The following is a 14,630-nucleotide window of genomic DNA, read 5'->3' as shown; positions in this document are numbered from 1 at the left end:
CCCCTCAGCTCCCAGCAGACCCTGAGTCCACCTCACAGACCATGTCCCCCCAGCTCCCACCAACCATGAGTCCACCCCACAGACCATGTCCCCCCAGCTCCCACCAACCATGAGTCCACCTCACAGACCATGTCCCCTCAGCTCCCACAGACCGTATACCCCTCATCTCCCAGCAGGCCATGAGTCCATTACACAGACCGTGTCCCCTCAGTTCCCAGCAGACCAGGCTCCTCCACTCCATTTCATTCCATGGTTTGCTTCTCACTTGGCCTTAAATTTGTGCCTCTAGTTCCTAAATCCAAGACCCAACACTTCCCAGTTGTTAGGAAATCTGGGAAACTGTATTTGGGGCCTTAGGAAGGTCGCACTCCCAAAACTCTCTCAAGACACAAAAATCTGATAGACAGACAGACAGACAGATAGACATCATGACCACATGGAGATTCAGAAATCAGATATTCAGGCTAAAGCCAGCTGTGACACATACCAGTAGTCCTAGCTTTTAGGAGGTAGAAGCCGGAGGATCAGAAATTCATCTACACAAGGACTTTGAGGCTAGTTTGGGATACATTAAATCCCATCCCACCCACCAATGATGTTCAAGCAAGAAACGGTGGTACACTTCTGTAGTCTCAGCGTTTTGGAAGCTGAGTCAGGAAACTCACAAGGACCAGGCCAGTTTGGGTTTCAGGTGAGATGAAACTGTCTCAAGTTTTTCTTTCCAATTAACTAAAAATACCTCTATGATATTATTATATTAGCCTCTAATCATTTATGAGATATATCATATTTAATATATAATTAAGGTTACAAGCTGAGATACAAGTTAGAGCTAATGGCTACATTTTTTTGTTTGTTTGTTTGTTTTTTTCAAGACAAGAGTTTCTCCATGTAGCCCTGGATGTCCTGAAACTCACTCTGTAGACCAAGCTGGCCTCGAACTCAGAAATCCACCTGCTTCTGCCTCCCAAGTGCTGGGATTAAAGGCGTGTGCCACCACTGCCTGGCTTCCTTTCCCTTCTTATTCAGTGGGAGCCCCTGGTGGGTGCCTGGCATGGGTTTTCCCACCTTGATTAACACAATGTAGCAACTTCCTCATAGATGTGCACAGAGTGTTTTCTCAGAGGTGATCCTAGAGCCTGACTGGTTGACAATTGTGATTAACTGTAGCACTCTTCCTAGGCCTCCTGCACTTGGCACTGTCTTCAAAAACAGCAGAAGACGCCTCTCAATCCTGCACAGACTGGAGTAGAAGCAGTGTTCTCTTGGCTGTGTTCTCTGTGTTTTAAGCCCCCTCCTCCATTCCAAGCACCTGCCACTGCACCCACCTATATACAAAGGTTTCTGCTGACCTCCGACTATCATGTTCCCTTGTCTCTCTATTCTTGCTACAACTTAGAAAGTATCATGCTCTTTGTTTTTAGGCCAATGGCTACAATTAAAAAAAAAGGGAGAAAAATCCATTAAATTTCTCAGACATGTTACAGACTATAGGATCTGATTTAAAAGAGTATTTACATTCAGTTATTGGACTTGCTCAATTTGTTTTTCTAGATTTTCTTTCAGATTAAATACCAAAATAGATATATAGCATTTAAAAGCCCAATGGGGCTCTTCTTGCTGATTCAATTCCATTAATACTGATGTGAGAAAACAGAAGCTCAAAAGGTTTTCAAAGATTTACTCAGTATTGGAAGGCCTAGCCACCCATTGTTTTTACCAGAATCCTTTTCCCCAAGCCTCCCCAACACAGCCCATCACGCAGGATGCTTGGCTCAAATGGGCTCAAGCCTTACTTCCTTCAGTATCTACCTAGAAAGGTTACTTTGGCTTGCTATGCTCTATCCCCTCAGACCTGACAAAGGAGTAAAATAAAACCAGTACCACAGAGACCATAATGTAAAATTCTGCCTCTTTTTTTCTGATTGTGTAGAAAAGCTCACAGGACCAAACTGGAAGCCTGGCCTCCTACATACAATCCCACCATGAGCTCATGACCTAAAGAGGCACACTGCCTCTCAGCAGTGCTCCCCAGGACCAAAACAGTGATCACAACAGACCTTTGAGAGACACGCAGAGCAGGCCCAGATAGTGGCAGTTATCAGTCTCAGTCACTAGGGTCCCAATGTCGGGGCCCAGCCTCCTCCCTAAACCCCACCTTGGCCCCACCCTGGCGGCCAAGATTTCCAACTGTAAGATGGGGTTGGTGGACAACACAAGCATTCAGACCACAACAGAAGATGACTGGATTCCTAACCTACACACAGACCTCCTACTCTGGGGTGAAGTAAGACAGAGCAGATGGGTCAGCACATCCTAGGGGACCACGAGAAAGCCAGACAAGATGTCGGTCCCACTTGGAAGAAGTTCAGAGCAGTACAGTTTTGGCTTCCCTCCTAACTTTGTAGAGTCTGGTGTGAGCACACGGCTCCTATTATAATCCAGCTTTGGTGACATTTAAAAAGCAAAGTGGCACCTCTAGCTTTCTGTCATGTCCTGAGGTATAAAGGCAGGCATGGGAAACTCAACACAGAATGCAAGACTAGAGTCTTCATATTATATCAGAAGGAAGTAAAGCCTTCTAGATGGATATTTAACTTCTCGGGAGCTTTTCCAGACCATAATGATCAGGGTTGGGGCAAAGGGGGTGGGGAGGGCAAGGGGAAGAGGAAAGGATGTCCTCAAAGAAGAAAGAGGAAAGAAGAAGTGGCCAGGCATGGAATAGATGCCCTTAAGCTGAGTGAGAGACCATTTCTATGCTAGGCACGTCCTGCCAAATTACATTTGAATCATTCAGCAAGTATCATTGACATCCAGGTGTGGGTTGTATTTTCATCTAACAGTTATTATTTGCTTATAGCTAGAGAATGGTGCTGTGATATATTGATAATCAACAAATGGAAAATAATCACAAAATAAATGTATTAGAAATCCCACACCCTGGGTTCTGTACAATAATTATCTTATTTAGTGGGTAAACCAGTTTCTTCTCTCATCTACATCTGGAAGCTTCCTTAAGTTGGTACAAACAGAGATGAGAGAGAGAGAGCCCAAACCCAGCCCCAAGAGCAGTTCCACTGGTATAAATATTCCCTCAAAGACATGTATAAGAATGTTTATGGTGGCCAGGCAGTAGTGGTGCATGCCTTTAATCCCAACACTCAAAAGGCAGAGGCAGGCAGGTTCTCTGTGAATTCAAGGCCAGACTGCTGCCCCCAAAGAGGATTCTCTGAGATTATCATATCGAAGGTCACGGAAGGTCACACAGCCCTCAATCTGGCCAAAGGGCAACACTACCATATGGACTGGGCCTAGTCCTGCTGCTGACTCAGAAAGACTAAGAGGAATCTCTCCCACTAAGCTTTTGTGTATGAGAATAGAGTGTGGCTTTTGATAAAGAGCAGGTGGCTGGAGCTGGGGGTCGGGGAGGCAGAAAGGAGACAGGGATAGAAGCAGGAGATGAGTAGCTAAGGGACTGCCCCAGAAAACAGACTAAGAGCTTTATATTATATAGATGTCTCCATGTCTTTATCATTGAACCCCGAGTGAGACCCCTGAAAGCTCCTGCAATAGGTGTGTGCTTTCGTGCCCAGTCAACCTTCCTGTAGTTTTGAGGTTCAGCAGACAGTGGCCAATGACAATATTGGTTCTCGAGAATGTATTACTACTTTCATAACTCTACAGAGGGCTGTATTCCTAGCAATAATCTTAAAGGTGACTCAGGTTACAAATCAGTCTATCCCAGATTCTTTACCTAGGCACAACTCTTATTAGCTGTCTCTTAAAACCCCTCCCAGGTCCTCTTCAGATGCAGTGGATTAGGAAATAGAAATGAGAGACTGGTGTGTGTGTCTATACATGTGTGTGAAATGGCACACGAGGCTGACCTCTGGCATCCACACCCATGTGCAGCATGTACACCTACTCACACATAAACAGTCAACATACACACACACACACACACACACACACACATATACATACACACACACACAATTGGTTTCAAACTTCCCTATGGGGCTGAGGGCAAGTCATGGGCTTTTTTCCTTGGGCTATAAGTCTCCAAATGAGGAACTACACATTCAGGCTGTTAACTTCAGGTGCCAATCTTGTAACATAGGAGGTCTTTAGACTTCATCCCAACCTGCCCCTCTACCCCCAAAATAAAAGAAGCAGAAAATAGACGAAGGCAGAAAGCTTGAGATCAGTAGTTCAGAACTAGCCTGGACAACAGAGCAAAGAGGAGTGCTGGGGGTGGGAGGTGGGAGGGCGGGTCAGGAAGAGAGAGACAGAGAAAGACTGCACTGTGAAGTTAAAGCAGAAATTGACCTCTGCTCTCCACAAGCACAAGCATGTGTGTGCATGCATGCGCACACACACACACATACACACACACACACACACACACACACTCACCTTCAGCAGAGGCTGAAGAGCATACAAATCAGACATATAGACATATGTAGTACACTGGGCAGAGTATAGGCAGCACTCAGGAATGGGTGACTGCCCTACACAAAGGAATCACAATTTCCTTTGTAATAAACACTGCCTTTGCCAAAAGCAACATGGACATTGGCTACACTTCTACGTCACCAGCTTGCAAAGAGTTCTACACAGGTATCAAATGTTATTAAACCCGGTGTTAAAATACAAAGCATCTTCAAATACAAAGTTCAGTGACTCATGTTTTAATAATTATACAAAAAAAGATCTGAGGAAAGTCAGTTTCACATTTAATTGCTTTATTTATTCAGTCATTCGTTTCTTTCTCTAAGAGGTGCTTGAGGTCAAACCTAGAGCTTCATACATGCAAGGCAGGCACTATACCACTGAGCTACACTTCAGCCCCAACTCCATTTCAAACTGAACAGGAGAAGAAGGCTCCTGACAGTTTGAATCTACATATTGATAAAAGGTCATTAACATTGATTCTCCATATCGCTATTTCCTGGTTGGGGACACAAAGGAGGAGGTACCTGTTACCTGTAGCTCCAGGCACAGTGTCTCAAATCCTGCCTTACAGGGCTTCATGATTGTCAAGTGGGATTTAATAAATGCTTCTAAGGTTCTGGGCAGATCAAAGGCAGAACAATAATCTCTCTTTTGAGGTTATGAAACTCAGGAGTTAAATTTCCAGATCTAACCCTCCTTTCTCCCTTGGGATTTATTTTTAACCCTGAGCACTTTGCACTAGGCAAGGACTTCAGCCGTATTACCTCCCTGTCTTGTTGTTGTGGGGGCAGAGATCAAAGAACACAGGCATTCTCCCAAGGCTTGCTTATTACAGAGCGTGCTGCAGCAGACTTAGTTTTTTGGGATCAGGGCAAAGGAACTGGGGATCTGCTGATTTTAAGAGCTCTTCCTATCTGCCTGTCTCGGGATGTCTGTAGGGGAGCTACTGCACAGCCCTGTGGGGAGATAAATAACAATCTGGAGAAGACACATGTGATGCCTGGGAAGAGTAGCACTCAGCAAACTGTGGGTTTGGTATCCAATATGGGAACAACAGGTGGATGATGTTTCCATAGACCTAGTTTAGGGATGGAAGAAAAATTAAGAGGCCGAGGAAAGATAAAAATCTTTCAACAGCTGCCTATAAATCACGCGGGGAAAGTAGGAGTCAGTGAGCATTCAGATATGAATTTTAATAAACATGCTCATTCTGAAGTAGGCATAGCATTTTCCCAGAAAGACAGTGGACTGACCAGAGTGGTTACTTCCTGGGCTGGGAGAGATGGCTCAGCAGGAAAGAGCACCTCCTGCTTTTCCAGAGGACCTGACTTGGGTTCTCAGCAGTCTACATCCAGATGCTAAAGCTCCAGTTCTTCATGTCACCTGCACTTGTGTGCACATATACATATACATAATTCAAGGTCTTTTTTTTTAATGGTTGTCTCCAGAGCAAGGACTTGAATTTGCAACAGCAGCTAGGACAATCTTTTTTTTTTTAATTGCTGTATGTTTATATTATTTATTAAAACTTCATGATTTGTTTTCAATTTAAAGCTACTAGGTTTTGTTTGTTTGTTGTGCATTGCCATTTTGCCAGCATGTATGTCTATGTGAGGGTATCAGATCCCCTGAAACTGTGAGCTGCCATGTGGGTGCTGGGTATTAAACCCAAGTCCTCTAGAAGAACAGCCAGTGCTCTTAACCACTGAGCTATCTTTCTAGCCCAAAGTTACTAGTTTAAAATCCCCACTGTTCTGCAGGGTCTGGATGAGTGTGTAAACCCGGATAAAGCCCTCTAGTGCCTGGAGACTGCAGTGCACTGCACCAACATTGGCTATTATACTATAGCCAGAGAGGGCATTAACTAACTAAACTATTACCTACTGCGGTCTCTAGTGGTGGAAGATGTGGACCCTGACAAAGATGGCATTAATGTATATTAATGTACCTCATTCTTCCTGACTCCTGCTAGTGTGTATAAGGTTGTAGGATGGGGGTGGCAGAGAAGGGCAGTAAAATATTGTCTGTCACTTGAATTAATGTCAATATATCTTTTCTCTTTTTTCCCATTTTAAAGTTTTTACATATTTATCAGAGGGAATCTGACTTTTAAAAAAGCTTTCTCATTGTATATCATTCATACATCACTTTAAACTTTTACCAGTGCATTATCTGCTACTGTAATTTCTTCTGCATGTGTGAAATTGAGACCATTGTTCCACGTGGAAAATATTTGAATAAAAGGTTCTGAACCCCCACTCTTTTGTTGTCTTTAAGTATTTATTAATATGTTGGACAGTTTTTGTAAGTGATATTTCTAGTGTTTTAAATCATCATGTTATAGTTTTGTTTTGTTTTTTTAAATATTTTAGGGAACTATCATAAATCACCTAAAGGTTAAATGCGTAACTTTTTTATATCAACAGATAGCTTCTCTCCCCTGCACTCAAGACTGCATCCGGTTCCTCTCAGGTTTGCTTCGCTTTTGTTTCCCATGCGGAGATTTAAGGTCTGTATGGTCTTTTCCACTTTGCCGGTTTTTGTTAGACCCTGTGCTTGTTAGATGGTGAAGTATTCCTACTAGAAGCCGTGGTTGCAGAAACCACGAAGCCTGCCTGTAAGGTCACTGAGAACAAACCCACTACTTGAGGATTGGCACCGAACGCTTCTGCAAAGGCCAAGTTTGTATTACTTGTGCCAGGTGTAGGTCATGCCATTTACACTCTGTGAGAAGTTCTTGCGGGGCATCACATCCTCATGCAATGATCTCGTATCTTCGCCTTTGTCAAATATTTGGGCACTGAGTGGAATTCTTAGGGGCCTTGCCTGGCAACTTAAGCGGGTCATGGGTACATGACCCCAGATCAAGGTTGGAGGCCTGCTACTGGCCAAAGATCAGTGTGCAGATGAGCAAGCAGCGACCTCAGTATTTTTTTTCTTCTTATCTTGCTTCGAGTTTCCACCCATCTGGGAGACCAATCTCCACATCTCCTCCTGCAGGCAGCTTCCCAGCTAGCCCCTGGCCTGATTCAAAGGCTGGTGGGCGTGTTTCCTGCCTGAGGCAATGCGTTGGACTTAGCCAAGGCTTGGGACTCCTAGCTGCTGTATAAAGAGACCAGCAGTGACCCTGCAGCACAGACTTTGCTGGAGCCAGCTCCCCTCCAGTTGCGGCTGTGTTCGGCGCCACTCACTACACCGGAAAAATGGCACCGGTTGCCGGCAAAAAGGCCAAGAAGGTGAGTGTGCAGGGAGCCCGAGGGTGCTCTCAATACACCATCAGCTGGGTACCCCCAATGTCAGCAAGCGCAGAGGGATTTTTGGAGCCTGGCTGTGGCCCAACATCCTTCTAGTTAGCAGTTTTAGGTCAGAAGGGACACTCAGAACTTTCGTCTGACCTGGGACTTCTACATAGTGCTTTTTAGATGGCCTCTGGACCTTCTGCACTCCTGGCTTCACTTTGGACTATGTTGTACCCTGAATCTGTGGGGTGATTGCTTTCGGGATACAAGGCACCCCGCAGCCACTTCGGATGTCAGGGTGCCCCCTTCAGCCCATCAGACTCAATCCTTCCTGAGTGCAGCACTCTAAAGACCAGAGAAATATCCCAGAGAACCTGCTCATGGACCGAGGGGTGCAATTTCCCCCAGTGGGAGGTGGCTCCGGCTGGTGGCTTGCCGGGTGCAGGAGGGTAGGAGGGTCAGGCAGAGCCCGCCTGACTGCCTTACCGTTCTTGGCTCACCCAACACTCTGCCAGCTGCCACCAGGAGGACAGGACTGTTAGGGAGGGGTGTGATGTAGGTTTTATCTGCAGTTCCAACAACCACAGAAAAAAGCCTCACGCCCCCAAAACGCAGGTTCAGAAACGAATACATAGAATGATTGTAAGACACGGCAGGAGGAAGGGCTGTTCACGGGATTCTAAAGAACAAAGCGCCTGCTGGAACCAGGAGCTCAGTCCAAATCTCACCTTCTTCTGTGTTAGAGAATGGAGGAATGGACTGGGAGGAGGTAATGTACTTGGCTCTGATATCAAGCCCAGCCACACCAGACTCCAGGAGGTGGCTGGGAAACAGATGGAGCCAGGCTGACTATAAGCTTCAGTACTCCCCTGTTGGGAAACCACCTGGGTGTGCCCAGTTTGTAAACGGACAAACATCCATTCAAAAAGGCATCCACGGGAGGAAGAAAGCTAATCCTGTTAAAATTTAAACACCATGGCCCCCCTCCCGCCCCAGAGGTAGACTACATGTGGGTGTGTGAGAAGGGTATGCGATTCAAGTTTTGAATTACTGCCAAGACATAGATTTACTAAATGATATCTCTTGCAGACTGCAAAGATGGCTCATCTTTGTATACACACATACACACACACCCCTGTTTGGTCCCATTTGTAAAACTATGGATTCTAATCCACTTCCCAAAGTCAAGCTTACAAACCTCACCAGCCTCTCTAGCAGGGTCTGATGGGGCATGGATGAAATCCCAGCACTCAAGAGAAGGGCAAGAGGATTGGAGGTCGAGACCAGCCTAGGCCACACAGTGCTACAAAGTCTGAAAACACAGTACCTTGGGGGGAGGGGCAAGGTGGGTGGATCTTTAGAGAATTATCAAGGACTGGGTGGCATAAGGGCACTTCCCCAATACCTCTGTTTCCATGTAAATGTTAAAACGAGGGCTACAATTTGCATTTAAAAGATATGACAAGGACTTATTCATTGCAAAAAAAAAAAAAAGCCAGGATAAAGTACAAAGAACAGTGTCCGCAACATTTTGATACCCTTTCTGCTAGTTGTCCAGGCAGATAGACGCTTTAAAATAATAAGCTGATGTTACATAGATTCTTTTAATAATTTTCATACACCCTAAGCTTTTCATAGCACATCCCACTGTTTAATTTAGAAACAAACAAACAAAAATCTGAGGTTTAGGGAATTGAACACTAGTAGAATCTAAGTGTATGCTGACATAATCACTCCACATGATTGGCATGATAAGGTCATCACCCCTATTTCCAAAGATCAGATTCCTGGCTATGCTGTGTGCTAAAATGTTGTGCATGAAAACTTGAAATCATGTCCAATGAGATATGATAACTGCCACTATGTCACCAGTTATTTCCACTGGAAGTGAGTCATAGCTTATTTATGGGACCATTGTGATATATATTCATATTAATATGATATATAGCTATATACTACTATCACGTGCATATATTTGTTAATATATATATGTTTAATTTAAAATGTATTTAGACACAGTGTGGTCATAATATATATTTGGATTTCAAAATCCACATGAGCAATTCTGTATCTTTATAGTTGTTTATTAAGTCACAGACTTCCAGGCTTGGCAGTAGAGAGCATACATCCTCATGTGATTTCCAGTTCCACAGTGAAGATGTCAATGGGTTCTCTCTGAGCACTTGCAATCATAACGGTGTGGGGTGGGGCTGTGGAGGAGGAGAATTAAAATGAAGGAGGCTCTACTGAGATAGAGGAATTTTACTATAAAAGCCTGTGGTCCCTCATGTTGTTTATGTGGCCTGTGTTTGCTTCAAGTCTCTAAAGTTCCAGCAGTTTGGCTAGGAAATGGGGTGTCACAAGCATGCACATTCCGATGTACCCCAGAATTATTCACTCTCTGTTTCAGAGCCGTCTCATCCTCTCCCACCTCTACTTGAAATCAAATCTAAAAGCCACTCAAGGATGAGAGAGTCATTAGGACCTTGGATAAATTATGTAGAGACTCTGGGCTTTAATTTCCCATTTCTAAAATCAGAGAGAGAACTTGAAAATCGGGTATGTTTAATTTAAAGTTCATGATTCTTAGGAACTGCAAAAACAGTTGTACTAGTAAATTACTTTCTATAAAAACCCCTTTCCAATTCAAAATTCAAAATTCATCTCTCGCACCTGAGCACAGTGGCAATTGCTCCACAGAACTAAAATGGAGTAGCTATGGAGAGTGGCCTGGAAATCATCTTCTGAATGCTATGCCTGCCTCTTCCCTGATGTTGGCACGGGGTACAGGGTGTACATTCTTACAGACTCCTGGGTGCATGACAGATCTGCCGTGGCCAAGAGTGCCAGGAACGGAAGCCCATAAGTGATTTGGCCACCTCTGTTCTATCTGAACCAGGTGTCTCATGGCTTCTTAGTCTTCAAAATACCATAGAGCAGTCTATGCTAGCCCAGACTCCGACCGTGTTAAATCTCACTCTAGGTCATTGACAAAGTAAGAATACCAGCCATCGCCCTTCAAGAATATGTGCCACCCATGATAGATTTCGGAGGAAGAGTGCTGGCCTAGAGTGCAAAAGATCCTGGGTTAAATTTCCAGCACTTCTAAAAGAGGAAAAGGATGGGGTTTATCTGAGTGGCTACGGTGACAATAATACTATGCATTTTATAAGAATCTGAGGAAAAGAATATGAGGGTCCCACCCCCCAAATGATAAACAATTAAGGAATTTGAAATCCTAATTGCCATAATCTGCTCATTATTCACTGTATATGTGAGCTAAATTATTGCATTATACACATGGAAAAATATATACTCTTTCTTTATTCTGCTTGGGTTGTAACCCAGAGCCTCAAGCATGCTCGGCTCTACCAGACAATAATTTACCCTGTATATTGAAAGACATCCAGGCTCTGTACATACACACACACCCAGCACATTCACTTGTTTAGACCAATTTCTAGTAGCTGAGCATTCTACCATAAGCTAATGTTTAAAATACATATGTACTTTTCTGATGTTGATGCAAAAACACATCACTTCAAAGGGATGAGGCAGTTTATTCAGGAGTCACTCAGACTGATTAGGGCTCAGGAACCAAATTCCAGTCACTCCAAATTTCATATTCCTATGTCATAACAGTTTGATGGTACCATCAGACTGCATTCATAGCCCTGTAATTGGTTGGAAACTAGGGGTCTGTTGGAACATTCCAGAGGATTTAACCTAATGGTCACAAAGATGTACAGAGGAAGATTATATGCCATTGGGGTTCAAACACATCCCAAGATTGGCTCTGGGTTTGCAACATTTCAAGCTCTCCAGATCACTGAAGCTCTGATCAGCCAATCGGCCTCACAGGAGGTGGAAACTTTTACTCACACCAAGGGTGCTAAAAAAATTATACTTCTCAAGAATATACTTGCAAAATCATTAAAAATAGAACTTGACTTTGAAACTCCTTTCTCTCCCTCGTCTGTAAATTCAGGGGATCTTAGAACGCTTAAATGCTGGAGAAGTTGTGATTGGAGATGGAGGATTTGTCTTTGCACTGGAAAAGAGGGGCTATGTAAAGGCTGGACCCTGGACCCCAGAAGCTGCTGTGGAGCACCCCGAGGCAGGTTGGTGCATGCTACATCTAAACTATGATGATGTGTAATATGTTAAATGAACTGCAAGAGCAAACCTCATGAGACAGGTGCATGACTGCAATGTTTTCCATCCCTGATGTTGACCCTGGACACTGCCAATTATCAGTGCACACTCATGTGCATTGAAGCACAATGGCTCTCTCTGCTTCTATCAGTGACCCACCACCTGGCTTCTGCCCTTCACTTTGGATGAGTCTAGAACTCGGATCACTGTATTTTTCTCTGCCACTCTCCCCCTCACCAGTCTATGTGTCTTCAGAATTCATACAGACCATCCACTCAGCAGTTTGCTAATGCCTAAATCTCCCCAGGGAACTTTCCCTTTGCTGTACCTCAGCCACCTGCCCTAGAATTTACCATTACCAAGAGATGTCCTCCTACATTGTGCAGACAGCAAGTCCCTTTGACACTCTCCTCCTGTCTCTCTGATCCCTCTCTGCAATTCTTCCACTCCTCTATCGCATCCGAACTTTCCATCCTCTGTTCTAACCAGCTTAGTCTCCAATAATTGTCCTCCGTGTGTTGGTCCTTCTCTCACACACTAGGATTTTGGTACCACATTCTATCCTTCTTCCACTGTATATTTGGCAACTAGTCCAGTTCACCCTGCTGTAGCTCAGGCCTATTTGCAGTCAGGAATCTACCTGCTCTATACAAATCCTATGTGCCTTATTCCCAAAACACTCAACAATGGTGACCAGGATGGAGCAAGCACCACTTTCCAAGTAGAGGTCTTTGCAGATTCTCAAGCAAGAGGGAAGCATTCCTCTTCACAAGGGAGGATCTGGGACTGGAGAAATGTCTCTGTTGGTAAAGTGCTTTCTCCTCAAGCAGGAGGACCTGAATTCCATCCCCCAGCACACACAGCCCACATTCAAAAGTTGGATGCCTATAATTCAAACAGTGGAGAGGCAGAGATGGGAGGATCCCTGGGATGGGACTTGCTGTCTAGCCTGTCTAGCAGATCAGTGAACTTCAGGTTCAATGAGATACCCTGTCTCAAAAAAAAACAAGGTAGAAGGCAAATGAAAAATACACTCAGTATCAACCTCTGGAGGATGCACACTCACACTCGTGTATGCACGCATGCATGCACATACATACATAGCAGAGGAATGGACGGCTTCTTCAGCCCAGAGCATTCTGGGTGGCATCTGGGTTCTCAGAGTTCTTGGGTGAATCTACTCATATGTTTCACCCCTGTCTTGAGGTCCCATTTCTTTCTAATCAATGCCCTGACTTCAGCATAGCAGGCCTGTCTGGTTGATAATCAGGCCTTTGGGAGCTTGGCTTCTATGTAATTTTGTCCAGGGCCAAAGCCTCAGTTCTTTCTGCTCTCTAGATGTAGGAGACATGCCTCACCCCAAGCCTTCCTGGAGGTTCTGGCTTCCACACTCTGCCTTAAATGGGGATAATTTACCCTTAGTCTCTCAATAGCTCCCTCTAGTCTGTTGATGGTACCCAACAGTAGATATAACATGGCCCCAAACCACACACATTCATCTGAGAAACTGTCCCTATTAATGTTCTCCCTTTCAGAGGCAGCCACCACAGTTCACCACAGGTGAACATTTTAACTGTGTCACCTTGAAAGCCTGTCAGAAGCCATCAGTGAGGGAGGGTGGGCACTCATTGCTGGCATAGGAATGCTCAGTCTTCTTATCGTTGTCATTATTGTTACGTTGCTTTGAGTTGGTTTGGGGCATCAAGCATGTGCTCTGGCTTACTCTTCTGGGAGGTGCCCGCTTTTCAAGAGTGAGTGGAAACTCCATGACACTGAACCATTTGGTCTCATCTTTTCTGCCACAGACTGAAATCCCATATGGTATCTGACTCTGCCAGCCCCCGTCTCTCAGGCTCAGTCAACTCCGAGTGAGTCAGAAAAGACAGATCTGTAACACATCTTTCCTGGACCATTCTTACAGGATGGCGGCTGTTTGCCTTTTGGGAGAAGGTTTAAAAAAAAAAATTAAAACATTGACACTGAGGGCTGGGGAATGTAGCTAAGTATACTTGCCTGACATACCCCAGGGCCTGGGTTCAATCCTTCCCACTGTGCAAAAAGAAAAGAACAAAATGCTCATGCTCCGAATGGAGGGGTGATTGGTTGTGTGTATATTTTATACACATAAAACCATGTGTCTACAGGTGATATTTATAAAATTGACTGAGCAGTAGCTAGAATTGACAGAGGCCCTGAAGAGCTCTCCTGCAAGCTGGACTTGATCGGAAACGTTTCTTGTGAGCAGAACAAGACCTGAATTTTCAGTGCTGGAGGGAGACTGAAAAAGGAATGGATGCTGTTAGCTGCCTCCCCCCGCCTATGATCCCATGTAAACCACATGGGATCAACTGTGGGCATGGCTTCTAGAACCCTGAGGACTGCAGGAGGAGGCTTCTATTACTGTGCGTGCGCTGCAAGTTACACAACACTCCTGCTAGGCCCTAAAGCCACCCCCTTAATCAAATGCATTGATACTCTATACTAGGGATTGAACTCAGGCCCTCACACAAGCTAGGCTTGTGCTTTAGCAGCAAGTCACTTCTTCAGCCCAGGATTAAGTTTTATTTATTTGTTTAGTTTTGAGATGGAGCCTAGGCTGGCCTGAAATGCAGGATCCTTCTGCCGAGCCTCCTGATGGAATCACAGAACCCACAACACCAAAGCTCATTTTACCTTTTTAAAAAAAGAATTTTATATATGTGTGTATATACATACACACACACACACACACACACACACACATACACACACACACACACACATATATATATATATATATAT

At 44.5% G+C, this 14,630-nt stretch overlaps 1 protein-coding gene across 1 annotated transcript in view; it reads left to right on the top strand.

Moving 5' to 3' along the window:
• The first annotated feature begins 7,191 nt into the window (after positions 1–7,191).
• The window catches only part of Bhmt (betaine--homocysteine S-methyltransferase), a 21,391-nt gene continuing 13,952 nt past the window's right edge, over positions 7,192–14,630 (top strand). Inside the window, exons 1-2 of the mRNA XM_031360331.1 lie at positions 7,192–7,691; positions 11,683–11,815. Coding sequence (XP_031216191.1) covers positions 7,659–7,691; positions 11,683–11,815 — 166 coding nt within the window. The 5' untranslated portion in view covers positions 7,192–7,658. The remainder of the gene's footprint in view (positions 7,692–11,682; positions 11,816–14,630) is intronic.

The sequence above is a fragment of the Mastomys coucha genome, unplaced genomic scaffold (assembly GCF_008632895.1).
Source record: "Mastomys coucha isolate ucsf_1 unplaced genomic scaffold, UCSF_Mcou_1 pScaffold8, whole genome shotgun sequence".
Taxonomy (NCBI): domain Eukaryota; kingdom Metazoa; phylum Chordata; class Mammalia; order Rodentia; family Muridae; genus Mastomys; species Mastomys coucha.
The sequence above is the reverse complement of the archived record's forward strand: the minus strand, read 5'-3'. Positions and strand labels throughout refer to the sequence as shown.